This window comes from Mytilus trossulus, chromosome 1 (assembly GCF_036588685.1).
Source record: "Mytilus trossulus isolate FHL-02 chromosome 1, PNRI_Mtr1.1.1.hap1, whole genome shotgun sequence".
Lineage (NCBI taxonomy): Eukaryota > Metazoa > Mollusca > Bivalvia > Mytilida > Mytilidae > Mytilus > Mytilus trossulus.
The window spans coordinates 63693528-63713005 of NC_086373.1; the positions used below are offsets into that span (position 1 = coordinate 63693528).

The 19478-nt window shown below is 33.3% G+C and overlaps 1 protein-coding gene across 1 annotated transcript; it reads right to left on the bottom strand.

Moving 5' to 3' along the window:
• Window positions 1-439: 439 nt before the first annotated feature.
• On the bottom strand, window positions 440-18725 carry LOC134686925 (uncharacterized). Its single transcript, XM_063546812.1, has 6 exons — window positions 18665-18725; window positions 16838-17059; window positions 6754-6933; window positions 4830-5030; window positions 1290-1433; window positions 440-576 (listed from the first exon to the last, which is right to left on the bottom strand). The coding sequence occupies exons 1-6, from the start codon at window positions 18723-18725 to the stop codon at window positions 440-442; spliced, it is 945 nt and encodes a 314-aa protein (XP_063402882.1).
• Window positions 18726-19478: the final 753 nt, after the last annotated feature.

Consider the following 19478-nt stretch of genomic DNA (forward strand, 5'->3'; position numbering starts at 1 on the left):
TCTGATAAGTTTATGTCAAATATTGGGAAAAAGGCATGAATTATAGTAATCGTTTCTAACGATATTTTGTAAAGGTCAACTTTATCAAGAAAATGGACTATACTTCTCAACCTTATATTAGTATATAAACATTGGCATCATCAATGACGATAAGCTGGCAACAACTTTGACTGTTATCAAGCATCCTCTGTGACTCTTAACTAAACGTTTATCTCTGTTGATTTTTCATATTTCTTAATCACACCGAAGGAAATTTCTACCACTATCACTAACAATGACCTTCAAAATTTAAACAGTCAGTGTAGTTCACAAGTTCACTGAAGTGGTATGTAAACAGATACACGATAATGAATCAACAGCTTGGGTACACAACGTAGATAATGATTATGTTATTGGTGTAACAACACATATTATTAGAGGGTTGACAATTTAAAATTTTCTAACCTTGATCGCATGCTTCGCCACGCCATCCATTTGCACAACCTTCAGGACAATTTCCTGTAAATACGCTACAATTTCCAGTCGCACAATTACACAATCTTGAGCAGTTGCTACCGAAATACCCGTCGTCACAAACTAGAAAAATAAGAACTTCATTCACCAATAAATATCCAAAGCTTCAATGGACAAAGTATGTTTGTCTGTTTTTTTTTTGTATTTGTGCTTGTTATACATATGTGCTGTATTGTTTACAAAATACATTTTAGGAACACATGTAATGCATTAACCTAAGCTTTGCTTTTTTCAAAAAGTTAACGTTTTCCCTGATTGAATGGAATTTCATTAATGGGAATTACTGATCATACAAATACAAATACAAAGAAATAAAGGATATCTGGATTATAATAAATCATTTCTGTGTAAGCCATCACAAAAATAAAAGATTCCTTCAATTTTTTTTTTCACTACATTTTTTAACTGCAACAATTTTTTTTCATATTGCGATCTGTCGTTTGGTCTACAGATAGTCCTGCTATTCTTGAAGACACTATAATGCCATCAAGAGTACAATATACAAACATGCACTTTACTTTTAAGATGGTTTTGCGGGCTGTATTTGTGTTAAAAGCCTCATGTGCCATGATTATTATTGTATAAAGAATTTCTGAATGACACGAAAACAGAACGAAGACACCTTTATCCAAATGAAAAAAAAAGCAACTACGGGTGAGGTTTTTAACTCTTTTTTTTCGAAAATGTAGAACTGTCTCTTTTACGTTGATGTAATAAGTCATTTGTTTATGAAATATATCTATTGTACATTTTAAAGTATACAAAATATAACGTACCAACATTGCAGTATGCACTTTGTATATAACCTGGGCTACAAATAGATGTGTTATCACATAATCCATTTACAGGATTACACATGCTAAGGAAACATCCCTCACAAAACTGAGAACAGTTCCGTCCAAATTGACCATAAGGACACTCTGAAAAAAGCGGAAACAAATTAAACTTACTTCAGAAATATTTAAGTATCAAAAGAAGAATATTTGAAAATTGAAGCTTTTAATCGTTTGTCTGCATATTATTATAAAATTAGAATGCAAAATATCAATGTTCATCTAACTCATATTCTCAACAACACACTCAACATGACTTTAATTACTTTTCTTTTTCAAATATTTTATTCTCATAATTGATACTGCTTTATTGAATTACAACAATTCATGTTTCAAAGGAGACCTTTACGCTCAGATGTGGAATAGGAGCGAGACCGGATGCGGTTAGGCATTGAATTTTTTAAACATTTTGAATTTTTTAAACATTTTGATATTTTCTGTCAGCTGGCCAAATCACTAAACTTTAATTAAACAAATTGTAATAACATTAGTAAGTAAAGATAACTGTTTGTTGGCATACATAAAATATACATTATGTTTTTTGTATCGTCAGTTTTGGTCTAATTTAACAATCACTGATTATTTGATTACAGACAATTTTTATGGCAAATTTGGACGCAGGGTTGTGAAGCTGCTCGGTTTATCAATCGCGCAACATATAAACACATATATTGTCTTTGGAGTGTATATTGTACTCATATGAATACATTTTGACTAATCATGTAAAGGCTTTAAAAAGATCATATCCGAATAAAAATGTAACCTTTTGGATAGTTTATGATAAAGTTGGAATTCAAATTAAAAGCCAAATTGAGTTGATAGTGGACAATGGAAAATCCATCATGGACAATTTATGAGCACTGAAATTCTAAAAACACCACGTTTTGGTAAATAGCAGTAAAACCTAGACAGGAAAATTGTCAAACTTTCAAAACAATTGAATCCCTGCCATCCATCCGTGCAGCCTCCATTGCATCCTCCGGTCACGTGGTTACAGGGTGATTTAATACAATTTGTCGAACAGTTCTTCTGACAATTTTTCCCGTGATAGCCAGGTTGACATGCTGTAAAAGAACAATTTTGATGAAACTGAATACTTAGACATGTACAAAAATAGATATATAATAAATAAATCAATGAATTAATCAACTAGTTATAAACAATTCAAACTCTATACACATTAACCAATAACTACTCAAAGTTTATTCATGGATTTCTTTCAAATGAAAAATTAACATACGCACGAGATAGCAATTATTTATAATCGTCAAATTAATGGAATAATCTACATTAACTAAAAATTTCAACACAAAACTATTATTGTATTAGAGAAAATGATTGGGTCAACTAAGCAGAGATTGATTGAATGATATATGTATTCCCAAGTTTATACTACATGTACTTTTGATCATAATTAAACAAAAAATGAAAACAACACATTTAATAATTTTTTGCGTCCGAAGTGCTTTTCTGGATTCACCTTCATCAGACACGCTTGAAGCGGAACAATTGAAATCCCAAGATGTATAAGTACCGACACCGCTGAAGAGCTATATGTCAAAAATACCTAAAATAAATAGCCAAATTCATATAACTTTGCCTGAGGGAGTTGAAACCTTAGTTTCTTAGTAATATCAAAATTTATAAACGGACAATTTTAGTAAAACTTGTAAAATTATATCAGTACTGAAGTACTGACTATTGAGCTAATGAAACCTTGGGGACTTATAGTCCACTAGCAGAGGTATTGACCCAGTGAGTTAAAAAATTGAAAACAACACGTTTAATAATTTCTTGCGTCCGTAAAGTTATCCTTCACAAGCTCGTCAATGTATCCCTACCCCAGAAATGTTATTGTGTCACATTCATAAAACTTTCTCATTCACGATTCTCTGAGCATTAGCTGTATCATATGAATTATTTGAATATTATCATAATGTGTACGAGTAGGCGTTATTGCTACTGCAATCCAAACACCCAAACGCTCAAAAGACATCGAACTTTTTTTCTTGTTTTTCTTTCTTTTTTTCTTTATCTTTATTTGATAAACACGTTTGCAAAGAATATGTGCTAGCGAAAATGTTGAAGCCTATAGTAATTGTTCCTCGTGGTTTGCTTAAAAACTTAAATAAAAGTCTATAATTAAAACTTCAAAATATGTTTTACCCTGTTTACACTCAACCCCAGTCCATCCATTTGAACAGCCGTATGCACAAAGCCCATTTTCTAGGTCACATGGTCCATGGCAGTTTTTTGGGCACGTTTTATTACAAAATGGGCCAAAGTGTGTAGGAGGACAACCTAAAACAAAACGTAATTGAAATAATTGTATTACCCATATAATTATTTGATTACACATAACTTCTCCTGATTAACAGTTGTATTATTACTATTTTAAATGAGTTTGGGGGGTATTGAAATCATGTTCTTTTAAAAATGAAAAGAACTAATCAAAATTATCATGATACTTCTTAAAGCATAAATACGATAAGGTAATGTTCATATTGAATATGATAAAAAAAACTTGTTCTGAAATGCCTGTTCAGATCATGTTTTGATGTTTATGTCTCCATTTAATATTCTACACATCTATTTGTAGCTGCATGCTTCAAATCACATATTTTCTCATAAAAACACGGAGTTGAATGATTTATTGTATCTGCAGTTTAAATTTTCGAATTGAACAAAAATATTCCTTGATTTTTGTTTGTTCATTTCCAACATTTAAACTGCAGATACAATAAATCATATACTTTTACATAATATTCAATATTTGTTTAATCAAAATCCAAACTAAATAGTTATAGAATAGATTCTTATGAGACGCATAATTGTCTGTTGAAAGAAGCGTTAATATTTAATTGTTCTCCACAGAGGTACTTGTATTTTTAAAATCAAATTTGCATAAAATCAGAGAAAAAGAAACAATTCATTGGTTGAGTTTACTAACAACCCAAAATAAGTTTATTAAAGGTAATTTAACCTCTTAGAAAAGCTTGAACACGAATTCGAAGTATTACAAACTATTCGAAGGTCTTGCTGAATGAAAACCCATGGTACACTTATTCGGCTAATCTAATAAAATACGACTAAAATTAAAAACATGTAGCTGTAAAAACAAAATAATGCGGAAAGAATATGTTCACTCTATCAGCATGATGTGAAAAGTAAAATCCCCCCAAAAAAAGAATTTCGAGGAAAATTCCAAACGAAAAATCCCTAATCGAATGGATAAGTCAAAAGCTCCTACTAGTATTTAGGAAACATGACAAATGGATATCAACTGTAATAATCCTGACTTGGAAGATAAGCAAGATCTGAAAGCGAGTAAAGTACACGTCATATAGATTTTTAGTACTAAAACATATCCAGACAAAAACTAATGTATGTACGTTACGTCATTTGTTATTACACATTTTCCTTGTGTCTCGAATTTTCGTAAAAAATCGAATAGGTAGATGCTGCTTTGATGATAAAACTCACCAGAAATTCCAATTTCACATAGTTCAATTGCAGAAGGTTGACCCTGATCTGGATTAAATACATATGTAAGATATCGGAAAACGGCGTTAAATTTAATCTCGGGCGGCAAAGATCTTTCTTTGTATAAAACTGTTCCAATATTCCAGGTGTTACTGTTATTTGAAGCGTAAACAACATGGTGACCCTCCTTGCCAGTAGGTTCTAACAAAAAAAAAACCAAACTTACAACAATTATAAATAATAAATGTAAAGTATGTTCAATACCACACCAAGATATTTCAAAACAAAGTTTAAAGGAACCTGCAATATAACATAAGACTAAGATTGGAAGGCAACATTAGGGTAAACGAATTACAAGCAATTACATAAATCTACTCTTTTACAAATAAAACAAAAAATGAACTTTGTTAACTAGTGCATATTATCTTTGGAAACCTATATATTTAAGGAATGACTGTAATATTATTTTCTGTCTATGAAGAAATAACATAAAATATTTGGTGCACACTGAATAACGCGCGTAGCGGGTTAAATAACAGTGTGCACCACATTTTTTTTTATGTTATTTCGAATAAACAAAAAAAATATTACAGTCATGTCATATAATTTAATTCTAAACGTTTTAAACCGTAGAAAACCATGATAAAATGTTGATGACGTCACGATCACATGACTAAATTGTGTATATGGGCTGATAACAAAATAACATAAGCCAATCAAAAGACGCGTTACATCCGAAATTAAATTATATATATATAAAAAAAACAATAACAAAACATCAAGTACAAAAATTGTCAGCAGGACAAGATCTATAAATTTGTTGATATTGTCAACCCATCGTTTGAATATTTATCTGGGTTATTGTCCCTGAAAAATATGCAAACTATGATAGATAAAGAAAATTTTTCACATCAATAATAATAAGCAAGACAGGATCTAGAAGATTATTCGTGAGCATAATGGAAAGGTTTAGACGACTCATCATAGATGTTATTGCTGTTTAAGGGTGATTCGTACTTGTGTGTTTGTTAACGTGATATATTAGTGGAGACCATGTTGCTCAGTCTTTACTTTTATATATATATATATATATAAATTTTGTAGAATGTTGTTTGTCTATTTGTCGTTAACCGTTTATTTGCTCATGCATTGTAGGCTTTTTTTTTAGATGACTATCCTTTTTGTATCTTTAGATCTCTTTGAATTTATTTTATCTGTATACAATTTATTTACATTATTTGGAATTGAAATTGAAAAATGTTACGACAATCGAAATGTATTGCAGCTTATCCCGATGTCATTGTCATAGTTTTCATCTTTTGAAGAAAAGTCAGTGTTTTTCGTTTGTTTATGTGTTACATATTTGTTTATTCGTTCATTGGTTTTTTTTTTACATAAATAAGGCCGTTAGTTTTTTCGTTTGAATTGTTTTACATTGTCTTATCGGGGCTTTTTATAGCTGACTATGCGGTATGGGCTTTGCTCATTGTTGAAGGCCGTTCGGTGACCTATAGTTGTTTATGTTTGTGTCATTTTGGTCTTTTGTGGATAGTTGTCTCATTGGCAATCATACCACATCTTCTTTTTATATTTGAATTGATACTGCAATTTTAGAAACCAGATAAATTCATTCTTAAATATTCTCTTTTCTAGAATGGTAACTTAACAACCGAACACTTGCATAAACAATGCAATTAACATAAAACCATACAGAACAATCGATCTTATATCAGATCTCAAACATATTATTATACATACATGCATATATGTTGTACTTAACAGAAAGGATAAGGAAACACTTTTCAAACTGTTATTATTAGTAATATGTCATGACTTAGGTTAAAATATTATTCAATATCTTGTATATTCTGTAGATATGCAGTAAACATCAATCAGTTATCATAATTATTTATTATTTACTTACCACCAAAAGTGACATACATTCCATTTCCAATGCCTCTTTTCATAAGATCAACCTGAACTGTAACATTGACTCCCGTTGTTTTAGAGCAAGATGTGTAATTTCCATCATTTGCTATACTAGCTGGTGGATTACCACTTGCTATTGGATGTAAATAGACCAAACCGTCAGATGCCACGTTATCTGTAATAAAAAGATGGAAATTGAATGACTCTAATCGTTTTTTCTGCAGGTGAAAAGTAAGATGATACTATGCAATAATTGTCTTTTGTGTCGTATTTTTTATATTCAATGAAACTCTGGAGAAGTGAATATTATTTCTTTAAAAGTATTTAATGGAAAACGTTTATGAAATAAAGAAAATAATAGTTTTATAAGATGATGAGGACAATCAGCTTATATGTGTAAAAGGTCAGTTGGTTTCTTGACACAAAATAGGTTTAGTTATTTTTTAAGCAAATCTAATTGTTGATAACTGAGGATTAATTCACTGTTTGTTTTTAAATGGGTAGGTCTGAGAAGGGCTGATTTTGGGCTCCAACTTAAGTTTCATCTAATGAAGTATTTTGAACACCTTTTAAACATTTAAGTGTCTACTTCTGTATCAGTCGATTCAATTAGAATATGTTAAAGAGTCGAACTCATTAAGTAGTTGAAGACGATCAAATTCAAACTTAAATATGAAAAATCTATCAAGGATGCCATAACATGTCACTTTTCAGGTGTTTGCCAAAAATTGAAATAGCAGCATCCGAGTTCACTCCCAACTTTTTTATATGTAATGTATCATCAATTACAAATCACATTTCAATATTAAGAATGAACACAAATGAGGCCACTTCCATTAATGACGGAAACCGTATAAAATTTACCTCAAATGCTGAAATTGAGAAGATTTCAGTAATTTAGAATGACTTAATGATAAAAGTACATATTATGTATTGTATTATAGAAACCCATCCTTTATTCATGTAATGGAAGTATCTACTTTCCAATAAATAGCTTGAATTTTACATTTTAACAATTTTGTAAAACTGCTATATTTTGGGCCCAAAAAGGGGTCCTACTGGACCTACTCATTTGTTCCTCTGTTCTTCATCCATAATTATAAAACATAATGACGTTTATTGTGATTGGACATTGTTTATAAGGTATTTTTTGTTTAATTGCCGAATTGAGCTACTTTGACGTTTTTTGTATGAATCTACTATTCATTAGTAGATATCCTTTTTTTTAATTAAGAAGCCGTTTGATACGGTGCTTTTTGTCCGCAATTTGCTTTTTGTCCGCTTTTGCTTTTTGTCCGATTATTTTGCTTTTTGTCCGAGACTTTTGCTTTTTGTCCGTTGCTTTTTGTCCGTTTTGCTTTTTGTCCGATAATTTTGCTTTTTGTCCGATACTTTTGCTTTTTGTCCGTTGCTTTTTGTCCGTTTTGCTTTTTGTCCGATAATTTTGCTTTTTGTCCGACACTTTTGCTTTTTGTCCGTTGCTTTTTGTCCGTTTTGCTTTTTAGCTCACCTGGACCATAGGACTAAGTGAGCTTTTCTCATTTTCTCATTATTCGTCGTCGTCATTAATTTTTACAAAAATCTTCTCTTCTGAAACTACTGGCAAAATTAAAGCAAACATGGCCAAAATCATCCTTAGGGTATTTAGTTTCAGAAAAGTATCCGATGACCCCGCCCAATAATTAAGATGGCCGCAATGTCTAAAAATAAATGTAGATTTTGGCTAATATATATGAAACAAAACCATAGAGACAATCTAACAAGGGATAAGAACATTTCGCCTCATAAAATAATGTGGACCAGTCAGAACTTTTCATGTGGGACAATATGAGCTCTTAATTTAAAAAAAAGTGGGACAATCGGGAATAAGCCCTACAGACTTGAGCAATTCTGAAATAAACACTGTTGATGTATTTCTTTAAAATTTTCTATTAAAAAGTGTTTTTAAATCTGTGCCTGTCCCAAGTCAGGAGCCTGTAATTCAGTGGTTGTCGTTTGTTTATGTGTTACATATTTGTTTTTTCATTTATTTTTTTGACATAAATAAGGCCGTTAGTTTTCTCGTTTGAATTGTTTTACATTGTCTTATCGGGGCCTTTTATAGCTGACTATGCTGTATGGGCTTTCCTCATTGTTGAAGGTCGTACGGTGACCTAATGCTGTTAATGTCTGTGTCATTTTGGTCTTTTGTGGATAGTTGTCTCATTTGCAATAATACCACATCTTCTTTTTTATAAGAATGCCAACTCCTCACACGTACAATTATTACTTCATTTTCTTTTTTTCACTCATCTAATTATTATGTCTATTTTAATTCAATATTGTATCCATATAAATGTATATGAACGCTTACATATATATAATTATTGCGATATCATATATAAGAGAGAGGCAAAGTGTACCAAAGGATAATCACACTAAAAAGGGTTGAAACAAACCAACAAAGCCGCAACTGAATGAAAAACAACAAGATACACAACAGTCCACAAAACAAATGTCCGAGAACACAATTAATTCGTAGTGCATTTCTTTTAGAACATAAATGAAAATTAAAAAAAATCCCACCTGCGCTTTCTCAATGAAACTTTTACAGTGTGTTGTACTAATTTTGGGACAAATTATATCGAAATTGTAGAAAACTTCATCGCGTCTAACTCAAAATATGGACAAGTTTGTGTTTAGGGTGTCTTGAAATCTTTTGACAGCTTCCGAAGTGCTAATTTTTAACCTTTTTTCAGCTGGACCAAATCACTACTTTCCTGTAAAATACCAAAATTTTTTTACAGTGTAATTTCTCCACCCCCCTCCCACTTACAATTTGAGGCATTAAACAAGGAGAAATAAATTTGGAAGGGGTATAAAAATTATTGGCGAGTAACCCACTGTTATCACTAGGGACTAATAACGAAAATCAAGGGACGACAATTGTGGTCTCGGACGAAATCATTGAAATTTAAAATCTGAGCAACAAGAACCAATGCAACTGTGATGATGTATGGTTAACTGGAAGAGTAAGATAATCCTGCTCCGTCCATTACGTTTTAAAAAGTCATGTATTAAACTCAAACTCTCGAAAACGTTGTCTTGGAAGATCTTTATTCCAAGGGGGTCCTTAATAGTTGCTTTTTGATAATCCTATAAGGAGTTTATAATTTAACTCCTTGCGAACACTTTCATAAGGAACGAAAATTCCCATCTGCATCTTTTTGAAAAGATTGCAAATATTTTTTAAATTAAATAGGCTATCCCATTTCAAACCCAGCGTCTCGGAAAATCTCATTTTAGGGCACTAGACAATGATTAAATTTGTAGTAATTCGATAATAATACATGGATTTCTCGCGAAAACATCGTTAAGGCGAAATTTAAAGTTTGTCTTGGCTGATTGAAGAAATTTCACAATAAAAACTGAAACGCAAAAACGCAAAAACGCATAAAGATGTTTATTCAGGACAATAACTTATATAAAACAACAGCAGAAATACATATATTGTATCACCAATGGAGGTTGTAAAATACTGTAGGTGATACTTAAACGTAATGTTCTATTTATTTTTTTTGTCGTTAAGGGGACTGGAGGGTATTAATCCATTATTATTTAAATATACATGTAGGATTTTGCTTGTTTTTCTATAGATGAACTTTTATCATATACTAAATAGAAAAATCAAATAAAAACATGGGGTTATCGTTCACTTAAGCTCACAATCTGCCCTCGAAAGAAGCAACCTTTTTTGTTAAGGTACTTTTTTTAAGTTGAACTAATAGGAGAAATAGAGATATATATATATATCGAAATAAAAAAAGAACTAAATTACAGAAATCGATTTAATTTTACAACTGTTTAGTTTACGTAAAGCATATTTGAAAAATATCTATAGGTCACCGATGAGTTGAAAAAGACATTTTAATTCTAATGCCAAAACAAAATGTCATTATTGCACTAAAGGGAGACAATTTGGAGCTTTTACAGTGATATAAACATTTGAAAAATAAATCTGAGGCCAAAATCATTCGATTTTTTGGGTTGATTTTTGAGCCAATTCATAAAGTTATAACTAATAGTGTAATAAATAAAATTTGTAATGAAAACAAAAATGATAAAATTTTTGCTGAAATTACCATCGAGCCTCCGAAAGAGAAAGTATTGCACAAAAAAAAGGAATCATCCTTTAACGGAAACAACCCTTGAAATCATCGGCTATTCGTCGATGACTAAAGGCTATCTATTTCTGAAATCTAAATTTTGTTTTGCTGTTCTGAGTGTTCAAGATGTTACATGCAGCTAAAATATTGGTAAAACATTTGAAAAAATACTGATCTGTATAAAATTTACACAAAAGTAAACGAATGCAAGCCACTGGAATGCAGTCCAGGACTCGGATAAATAAGCACATTTAAACAAGAGTGCACACACTGAAATGTCTCGCCTACTTTACTCATTATTAATATTATGTTGATAGCCCTAAGTATAAAGATTTATTACAACTGCCACATAAACTTAACATTAACCAAGATAGCTAAACAAAGACCAAATGAATTATGAAAATGAGGTAAAGGTCAGACGAACCATACCAGGCAGACATGAACAGCTAACAATTCTTCGATACAACAAATATACTTGACCTATTACTTATAGTTTAAGAAAAACAGACCAAAACCCAAAAACTTAACACTGTGCAATGAACCGTGAAATTGAGGTCATGGTCAAATAAAACCTGGGAGACTTACATATAGATCATAAGATATTTTCATGCACCAAATATAGTGACCTTTGGCATATAATATTAGATAAAAAGACCAAAACTCAAAAACTGAACTTTGACCACTGAACCATGAAAATGAGGTCAAGGTCAAATGATATCTTCCCGCTAGACATGTACACCTTACAATCATTCCATACAACAAATATTGTAGACTTATTGCATAAAGTATGAGAAAAACAGACCAAGACAGAAAAATTTAACTATAACCACTGAACCGTGAAAATGAGGTCAAGGTCAGATGACACCTGCCAGTTGGACATGTACACCTTACAGTCCTTCCATACACCGAATATACTAGCCCTGTTGCTTATAGTATCTGAGATGTGGACTTGACCACCAAAACTTATTCTAACCTTTGTTCACTGATCCACGAAATGAAGTCGAGGTCAAGTGAAAACTGTCTGACGGGCATGAGTACCTTGCAAGGTACGCACATACCAAATATAGTTATCCTATTACTTATAATAAGAGAGAATTCAACATTACAAACATTCTGAACTTTTTTTCAAGTGATCACTGAACCATGAAAATGAGGTAAAGGACATTGGACATGTGACTGACAGAAACTTCGTAACATGAGGCATCTATATACAGAGTATGAAGCATCCAATTCTTCCACCTTCTAAAATATTAAGCTTTTCAGAAGTTAACTTACGCCGCCGCCGCCGCCGCCGGATCACTATTCATATGTCGAGCTTTCTGCAACAAAAGTTACAGGCTCGACTAAAATGACAGGTTATATGAACTGAGTGGCAATAAAAGCACAAGTCTAACACTTGCTTTTTAAAAAAAATAAAATGTTTATTTAAAATGGTAATCTTTAAACAAACAAAAATTGAATATGAAAATTTACAATTCCAACAATAGATCGATATTAAACAGAAATGTTTCATTATCATTTTTCGGCTACAATTGGTATATAAACCATCCAAAATTGTCAAAATATCAACATAGAGTATTTACAAAGAATGTTTCTGTTATGTTGTGCAACTAAATCTCTACAGCAAATGGTAGTGACAACACTAGATGTTAATTAGGATCCATCGACAAGCCAGGCTTTTGTCCACGAAGGTACCAAATTGTCGGTGTGACTATCGCTGACGGCTTTTGGTAACACACGATATGGTTGTTGGTCATGTTGTTATCACCAAGGGAAGGTCATCGTGCTCTTAATTTCCACACAAACTGATATAGCTCCAAAGGTTTAACAATGAACACCAATGGACACTCGTGTCAATTGGAAGGCCACGCGGAATCAATATCGGAGATGTTAAAGACAAATGCATCGGTCATGCTGGGCTTTTGTTTCTTAATATCTAAATGGACATGGCCTATAATTAAAAGATCCTTTTGCAGAATTTGTGGATTATTTGGTCATCTGTATACAGTCTACGAGCAATTGCATCCTGGGAAAAGCCTCATTAGATAAACCCCAATTTGTTTGTAATTAGTTGTCAGAAAGACCTGGCATATAGTCTTATATTTATTAACCTTAATTACTTACTTACAATAAGGGATAAGCCAGCGAGTAAGTCAGCAAAGGGTTAGGGAAGTACCTTGGTATATAAAAAAGTCGGAATAAACAATTGCCGGCTGGCCAAGAGATTCTCCACGTGGGGTATGATGCCAGAGGTAGAAGTAGGCATTGCCTTAAAAAAAGGCACAGATCACTTAGGCCCAAGACCCGTACGAGTTTGACAACAATGAATTAAAAGGGTAAGGTGGTACCTCTGTTTGTAACGAAGTCGAAATACACTTTAATAATTGCCGGCTGGCCAAACTAAAAGATTCTCCGCGAAGGCCATTTTACCAGAGATAGAGGAGGGCATTGCCATACAAATTTCTTATAGCACTTATGCCCTAGATCCGTACGAGTTTGACAATAATGAATCAAAAGGGGAGATGTCGAAATAAAGTATTGCCGGCTGGCCAAACTAAGAGGTTCTCCACGTAGGCCATTTTACCAGAGATAGATATGGTAATTGCCTTTAAAATGGCATATAACACTAATTCCAAAGATCTTTACGATTTTGCCTGCAAGGGGTTAAAAATAAAAGGTGTTACCTTTGTTTACAACGAAGTCGAAATAAACCTCTACCTCTGGTATAATGATCCACGTAGAGAATCCCGGAGTTTGGCCTACCGGCTACAGTTATTTTGACTTTAATGTGAACAGAGGTACCTCCTCCTCATTTTAGCTCTTTACTGACAAACTCGTACGGGTATATGCCATATAAGTGCTATAGGCTATTTTAAGGGCAATGACCACCTATACCTCTGGTAGCATGGCCCATGTGGTGAATATCGTAGTTTGAACAGCCGGCAATATTTCATAACGACTTTGCGATATACTAGAATACCCTCCTTTCCTTTTGCTGGCATAAGTGCTATAAACCCTTTTAAAGACAAGGCCCACCTCTACCTCTGGTATCATGATAAACGTGGATCATCTTTTATTTTTGGCCATCCGGCAATAGTTTATTTCCACTTTGTTATATACCAGGGTACCCTCCTTACCCTTTGCTGACAAACTCGTACAGATCAATGGAATAAGAAGTATGGGCCATTTTAGATGCAATGTCCACCGCTACCTTTGTTATAATGGCCTATGTGGAAAGTTTCTTTGTTTGGCCAGCCGGCGATAATTCATTTCGACTTCGTTGTAAACATAGATACCACCTCCCCCTTTTAACACTTTGCTGAAGCACTGGTACGGGTCTACGGCATAAGTGGCCATTTTTTAGGCTATGGTCACTTCTACCTCTGGTAGCATGGCCCATGTGGAGAATCTCTTCGTTTAGCCAGCCAGCAATAGTTTATTTCGACTTTGTGATATACTTAGGTACCCCCCTTACCCTTTGCTGATTAACTTACACGCGTCTGGGACATACGTGTTATGGCTATGTTAGAGTTAATGCCTACCTCATCCTCTGATATAATACCCCGCGTATAGAATCTCTTAGATAGGCCAGTCGGCTTAATTTATATTTTCGTTGTAAAAAGAGGCATCGCATCCCCCCTTTAACCTTTTGCTGACAAACTCGTACAGGTCTAGGGCGTTAGTTTTATCAGCCATTTAAAAGGCAATGCACACATTTAACCTAGTAGGATTAATGGCCAACTTGGAGAATCTCGTACTTAAGCAAGCCGGCAATAATTTATTTCGACTTCTTTGTAAACAGAGGTTCCAACTCCCTTTTAAACCCTTTGATGATACCGCGTACTTCTCTATAGGGAATAAGTGATTTAGGCCATTTTAGAGGCAATGACAACCTCTACCTCTGGTATCATGGCCCACGCGGAGAATCTCTTAGCCTTCCAGCAATAGTTTAGTTCGACTTTATTATATACTAGGGTACCAACCTTACACTTTGCTGACTAACTCGTACGGGTCTAGGTCATACGTGCTCATGGTCATTTTATAGAGGCAATCCCTTCCTCTACCTCTCATATTATGGCCCGCGTGGATAATTTCTTAGTTTAGCCAGCGGGCAACAGTTTATTTCAAATTCGTTATAGACCGGGCTAAATTATCCCCCTTTTAACTCATTGTTGAAAAAACTCGTTCGGGTCTATAGCATAAGTGATATTAGTCATTTTTAAGAGAATGACTACTCCAACATCTAGTTTAAGGGCGCACCTAAAAATGTCTTAGTTTGGGCAGCCGTCACTATTTTTGGTGGACTGTGTGATATACTAGAGTATTCCCCTTACCCTCTTCTGACCAACTCGTACGGGTCGAGGACATAAGTGCCATGGCCCATGGACCATTTAAGAGGCACTGCCTACCTATACCTCTGGTATAATGGCCAACGTGGAGAATCTCTTAGTTCGAAGAGCTGGCAATAATGAGGTTTATTTTTACTTCGTGATATACCGGCGAAACTCATGCCCCTTTTAATTCGTTGCTGATAAACTCGTGAAGATCCAGGACATAAGTGCTATAAGCCATTTATAAGGGTTTGACTACCTCTAATTCTGATATAATGGCCTACATGGAGTATGTCTTAGTTTAGCCAGCTTTCAATAGTTGTTTTTTAGACTTAGGGATATACAAGAGTATTCCCATTGCCCTCTGTTGACCAACACCTACGGGTCTAGGATATTAGTGCTTCGAGCCATTTTAGAGGTAATGCGATATATTGTAAAAGACATGAAATTTCATGTACAAATCATTTATAATGTGATTATGGTCTGTATTTAACTCCTGAAAGGACATGGTATTTTGAAGTTCAAAATGAAACCTGCCAAAAATATGCACATTTTATATCGGACATAAAGCAAAATTTTCGGACAAAAAGCAAAACGGACAAAAAGCAACGGACAAAAAGCAAAAGTTTCGGACAAAAAGCAAAATAATCGGACAAAAGGCAAAGCGGACAAAAAGCAACGGACAAAAAGCAAAAGTTTCGGACAAAAAGCAAAATAATCGGACAAAAGGCAAAACGGACAAAAAGCAACGGACAAAAAGCAAAAGTTTCGGACAAAAAGCAAAATTATCGGACAAAAAGCAAAAGCGGACAAAAAGCGAATTGCGGACAAAAAGCACCGTATCAGCCGTTCTAATCAGATTTTGTAATAGATTATAACAAACTAAAGCTATTATTGGATGAATGTAATGGTTTGCCTGTCACATAAAATTTCATGTTTTTTAACTGATACATTTATAGTTATTTTTTTTTATCTTCCCCTGTTAACGCATTTTTTTACGGTATACTTCAAAATTATATAGACAAATTACATAAAGCTTTTACTCAGTATGCATAATTTTATTCCTAATAACTTACATTCGTTACAATAGCTTCCAGTTAGTCTTTTCTTACAACCATCAGTACAGACCGCCGTATTCTTATTGCAAACATCATTTAAACAGTTCTGAGGATCACATCCCCAAACACAGGACCCGTTTTCAGGATAACAATGTTGCTCTATGCAATTGATAGCACATACATTCTCGCAGTTACTTCCCCAATGACTCTTTTGACAACCTACACGGAGGCAAATTTTACACATTCAAAATAAAAAGATAGTAAACGATTGCATGAACTATTGTCGTTTATTAAAATTCATCTTTTTTAATTGTGTTACAGTATATAACGTTTTCAGTAAAAATAAATGGTCAAAGAATATTTTGTTCTGATGACAATTAATAAATAATCCCTAGATGGTGAATGATGAAAAATGTTTGTAAAATAAAATTAAAAACACGGAAAAATCAAACAAAAAAAGAGAAAAGAAAACAGACAAAGACGAAGGACTTGTCTGCGGAATGTGAAATCTTTCACATTTAAATACATATTTATACTAAACTCACCATTGATGGCAACGTAACATAATTCAACAATTGGTCCCTCTTTGCGACTAGTATATCCTTTAGTATCATAGTAAATGACATATTTTCCAAGTTGATTACAAGGAATAGTCTGAGTGAGGTCTGGAAGATCAGGATCATGATCTTCATAACAGAGATAACCGTTAGGTGGTGTAGTTGTTGTGTTGGTCACATACAATTTAAATCCATCCATACGATCAGCAACTGAAATTAAAATTAAAAATCATTTTTCTCTCTCAAAATTATCAATTAACTTAAGTCACATCATTGGTATTTTGTATATTAAAAAAATAGATCTTACTACTCATAATCACCGCCGTCGGTTTTCAAATGACATGGTGGTATAAAAAACCTGTCAATTTTATCGGGAACTTTAAATTTTTCAGATATAGATATAGGAAGATGTGGTGTGAGTGCCAATGAGACAACTCTCCATCCAAATAACAATTTAAAAAGTAAACCATTATAGGTTAAAGTACGGCCTTCAACACGGAGCCTTGGCTCACACCGAACAACAAGCTATAAAGGGCCCCAAAATTACTAGTGTAAAACCATTCAAACGGGAAAACCAACGGTCTAATCTATATAAACAAAACGAGAAACGAGAAACACGTATATATTACATACACAAACGACAACTACTGTACATCAGATTCATGACTTAGGACAGGTGTAAACATTTGCAGCGGGATTAAACGTTTTAATGGATGTAGGTTGTTTTTCGATTTTCTGTCATGGCTTTCTCTTTCTGTTTCTGACGTGTAAGTGTAAATGTCCCTTTTGTATATTTTGCCTCTTTTCTAAAAATGCTTAAAAACAAGGTCGAAAGAACTAAGACCGAACAGTTTCTGGTAATCATCATTTGGCATGGCTAGTACTTTTACATCCCGTCATTGGGTTATTATGCTATGGTAATTAGTTATCAAAAGTGAATTACGGTACGTATTCTTGTCTTTAGTTTTTGCTAATGTGCTGTGAATTATTGCCTTTTTTAACATATAAGTTTGTCTCTATAGTAAGAAAAGATAATAACACACTGTTGACTGTTGTACCGATATTTTTGACATTTTTACGCGACTGTCATACACATGCTATATTTGGAACCAGGTTAAGATCATCTTTTTAACATAGGAAAATGCGCGTACCAAACAAGGAGTATGACAGTTGTTATCCATTCGTTTGATGTGTTTGAATAAAATAGAGAACAGAAATGGAAATGGGGAATGTGTCAAAGAGACAACAACCCGACCATAAATAAATTATATATAAATTATATATAAATATACTAAATAAATAAATGATTTGGAAAATACACTGAAGGTATAAAAAGTCATGAGAATTCCGAATGCAATCGGGTTATATCCGGGCACTCTGGTTCTAAACCTTGGTTCTATCTGGGTTTTCTGGTTCTGAACCTTGGTTCTTTGGTTCGAAACCATGGTAACTGGTTCATCATCCGGGTTGTTTGGTTAAGGCAACCCGATTTCTTGGTTCCATCTGGGTTCTATTCTAGATCATTCTAATGTTCCCGTTGAACATAACAGAAGATAACCGCAAGTCTCCGAATAAAAAGGTAAAGTAGGTCAAAGACGCTATAATTATTTTATAACATTAAACAGTTGAGCATTGACGGTAAAGGAAGCTTTAAGGTATTTATCTTCTCATTTTAATTATTTTGATAAGGAAACTAGATAAAATAAAGCATATCGTATAGATTTAAAAAAACGAAGTATACAGTACATCGAACATCCTTTTATTTAATGCAGTCGTTTTGTTTTCTTTTTTCCCCTTTACTCATCCCTTATTTACGTAAATATGTATTGACATAGGCTGATCCAGAACTTTTTCTAAGGGGGGCGGCTTCAGTCATGCTTCAATGATTCCCTATATAATCCACAATTTTTCCCCCACGAAAGTACATGTTGTTTATATGGCTAACAATATGTTCATCTAGCCACTTGACCAGTTGACGACTTGCATTTATTTAATATAAATATGTGATTGCACATTTATTATCAAGTTCGACTGAATTTTATTTAATGGCTTTTTAATAATGTCAGATTTGAAATACATGGGAAGTATATGCAACAAATCTTTTTGTTCAAAACAGAATGTTAAAAGACATATAACGGAAAGCGATGATCAATAAGTTGGTAAGCTTTAACTAGTTGGAAACAAGTTATAAAGTATAATAAAATGTATGATTATGTACAATAAATTTGTTAAATTTGATACTTATTCAGTCATTGTAAAGGGCATGCATATAATCATTCGGCCAAAAGTAAAGAAATCAAAATTAAGATTGAAAATGTTTATAATAAAATTATGTTAAGATGTGTTAATGACAGTGTTAGTGGCATGTGTATCATAAGCACAATAGTCAGAACTTCTGTGTTGGCGCCATGATTAAGGGGCATAAAGAGTTACACTAATCTGTCCGGAACGTCCCATAAAAACGGGTTCCGCTCTCCTAACTTTAGTTTGCCTCAACCAAATACTTCAAAACTTATACACAATAAATAAAAGAAGCTGGTGCATGCATGTCAATGAGAACTCTTCACAAGAGACTAAATGACACAGAAATTAACAATTATACAATGTAGCCTAGGACACCACACAGTCT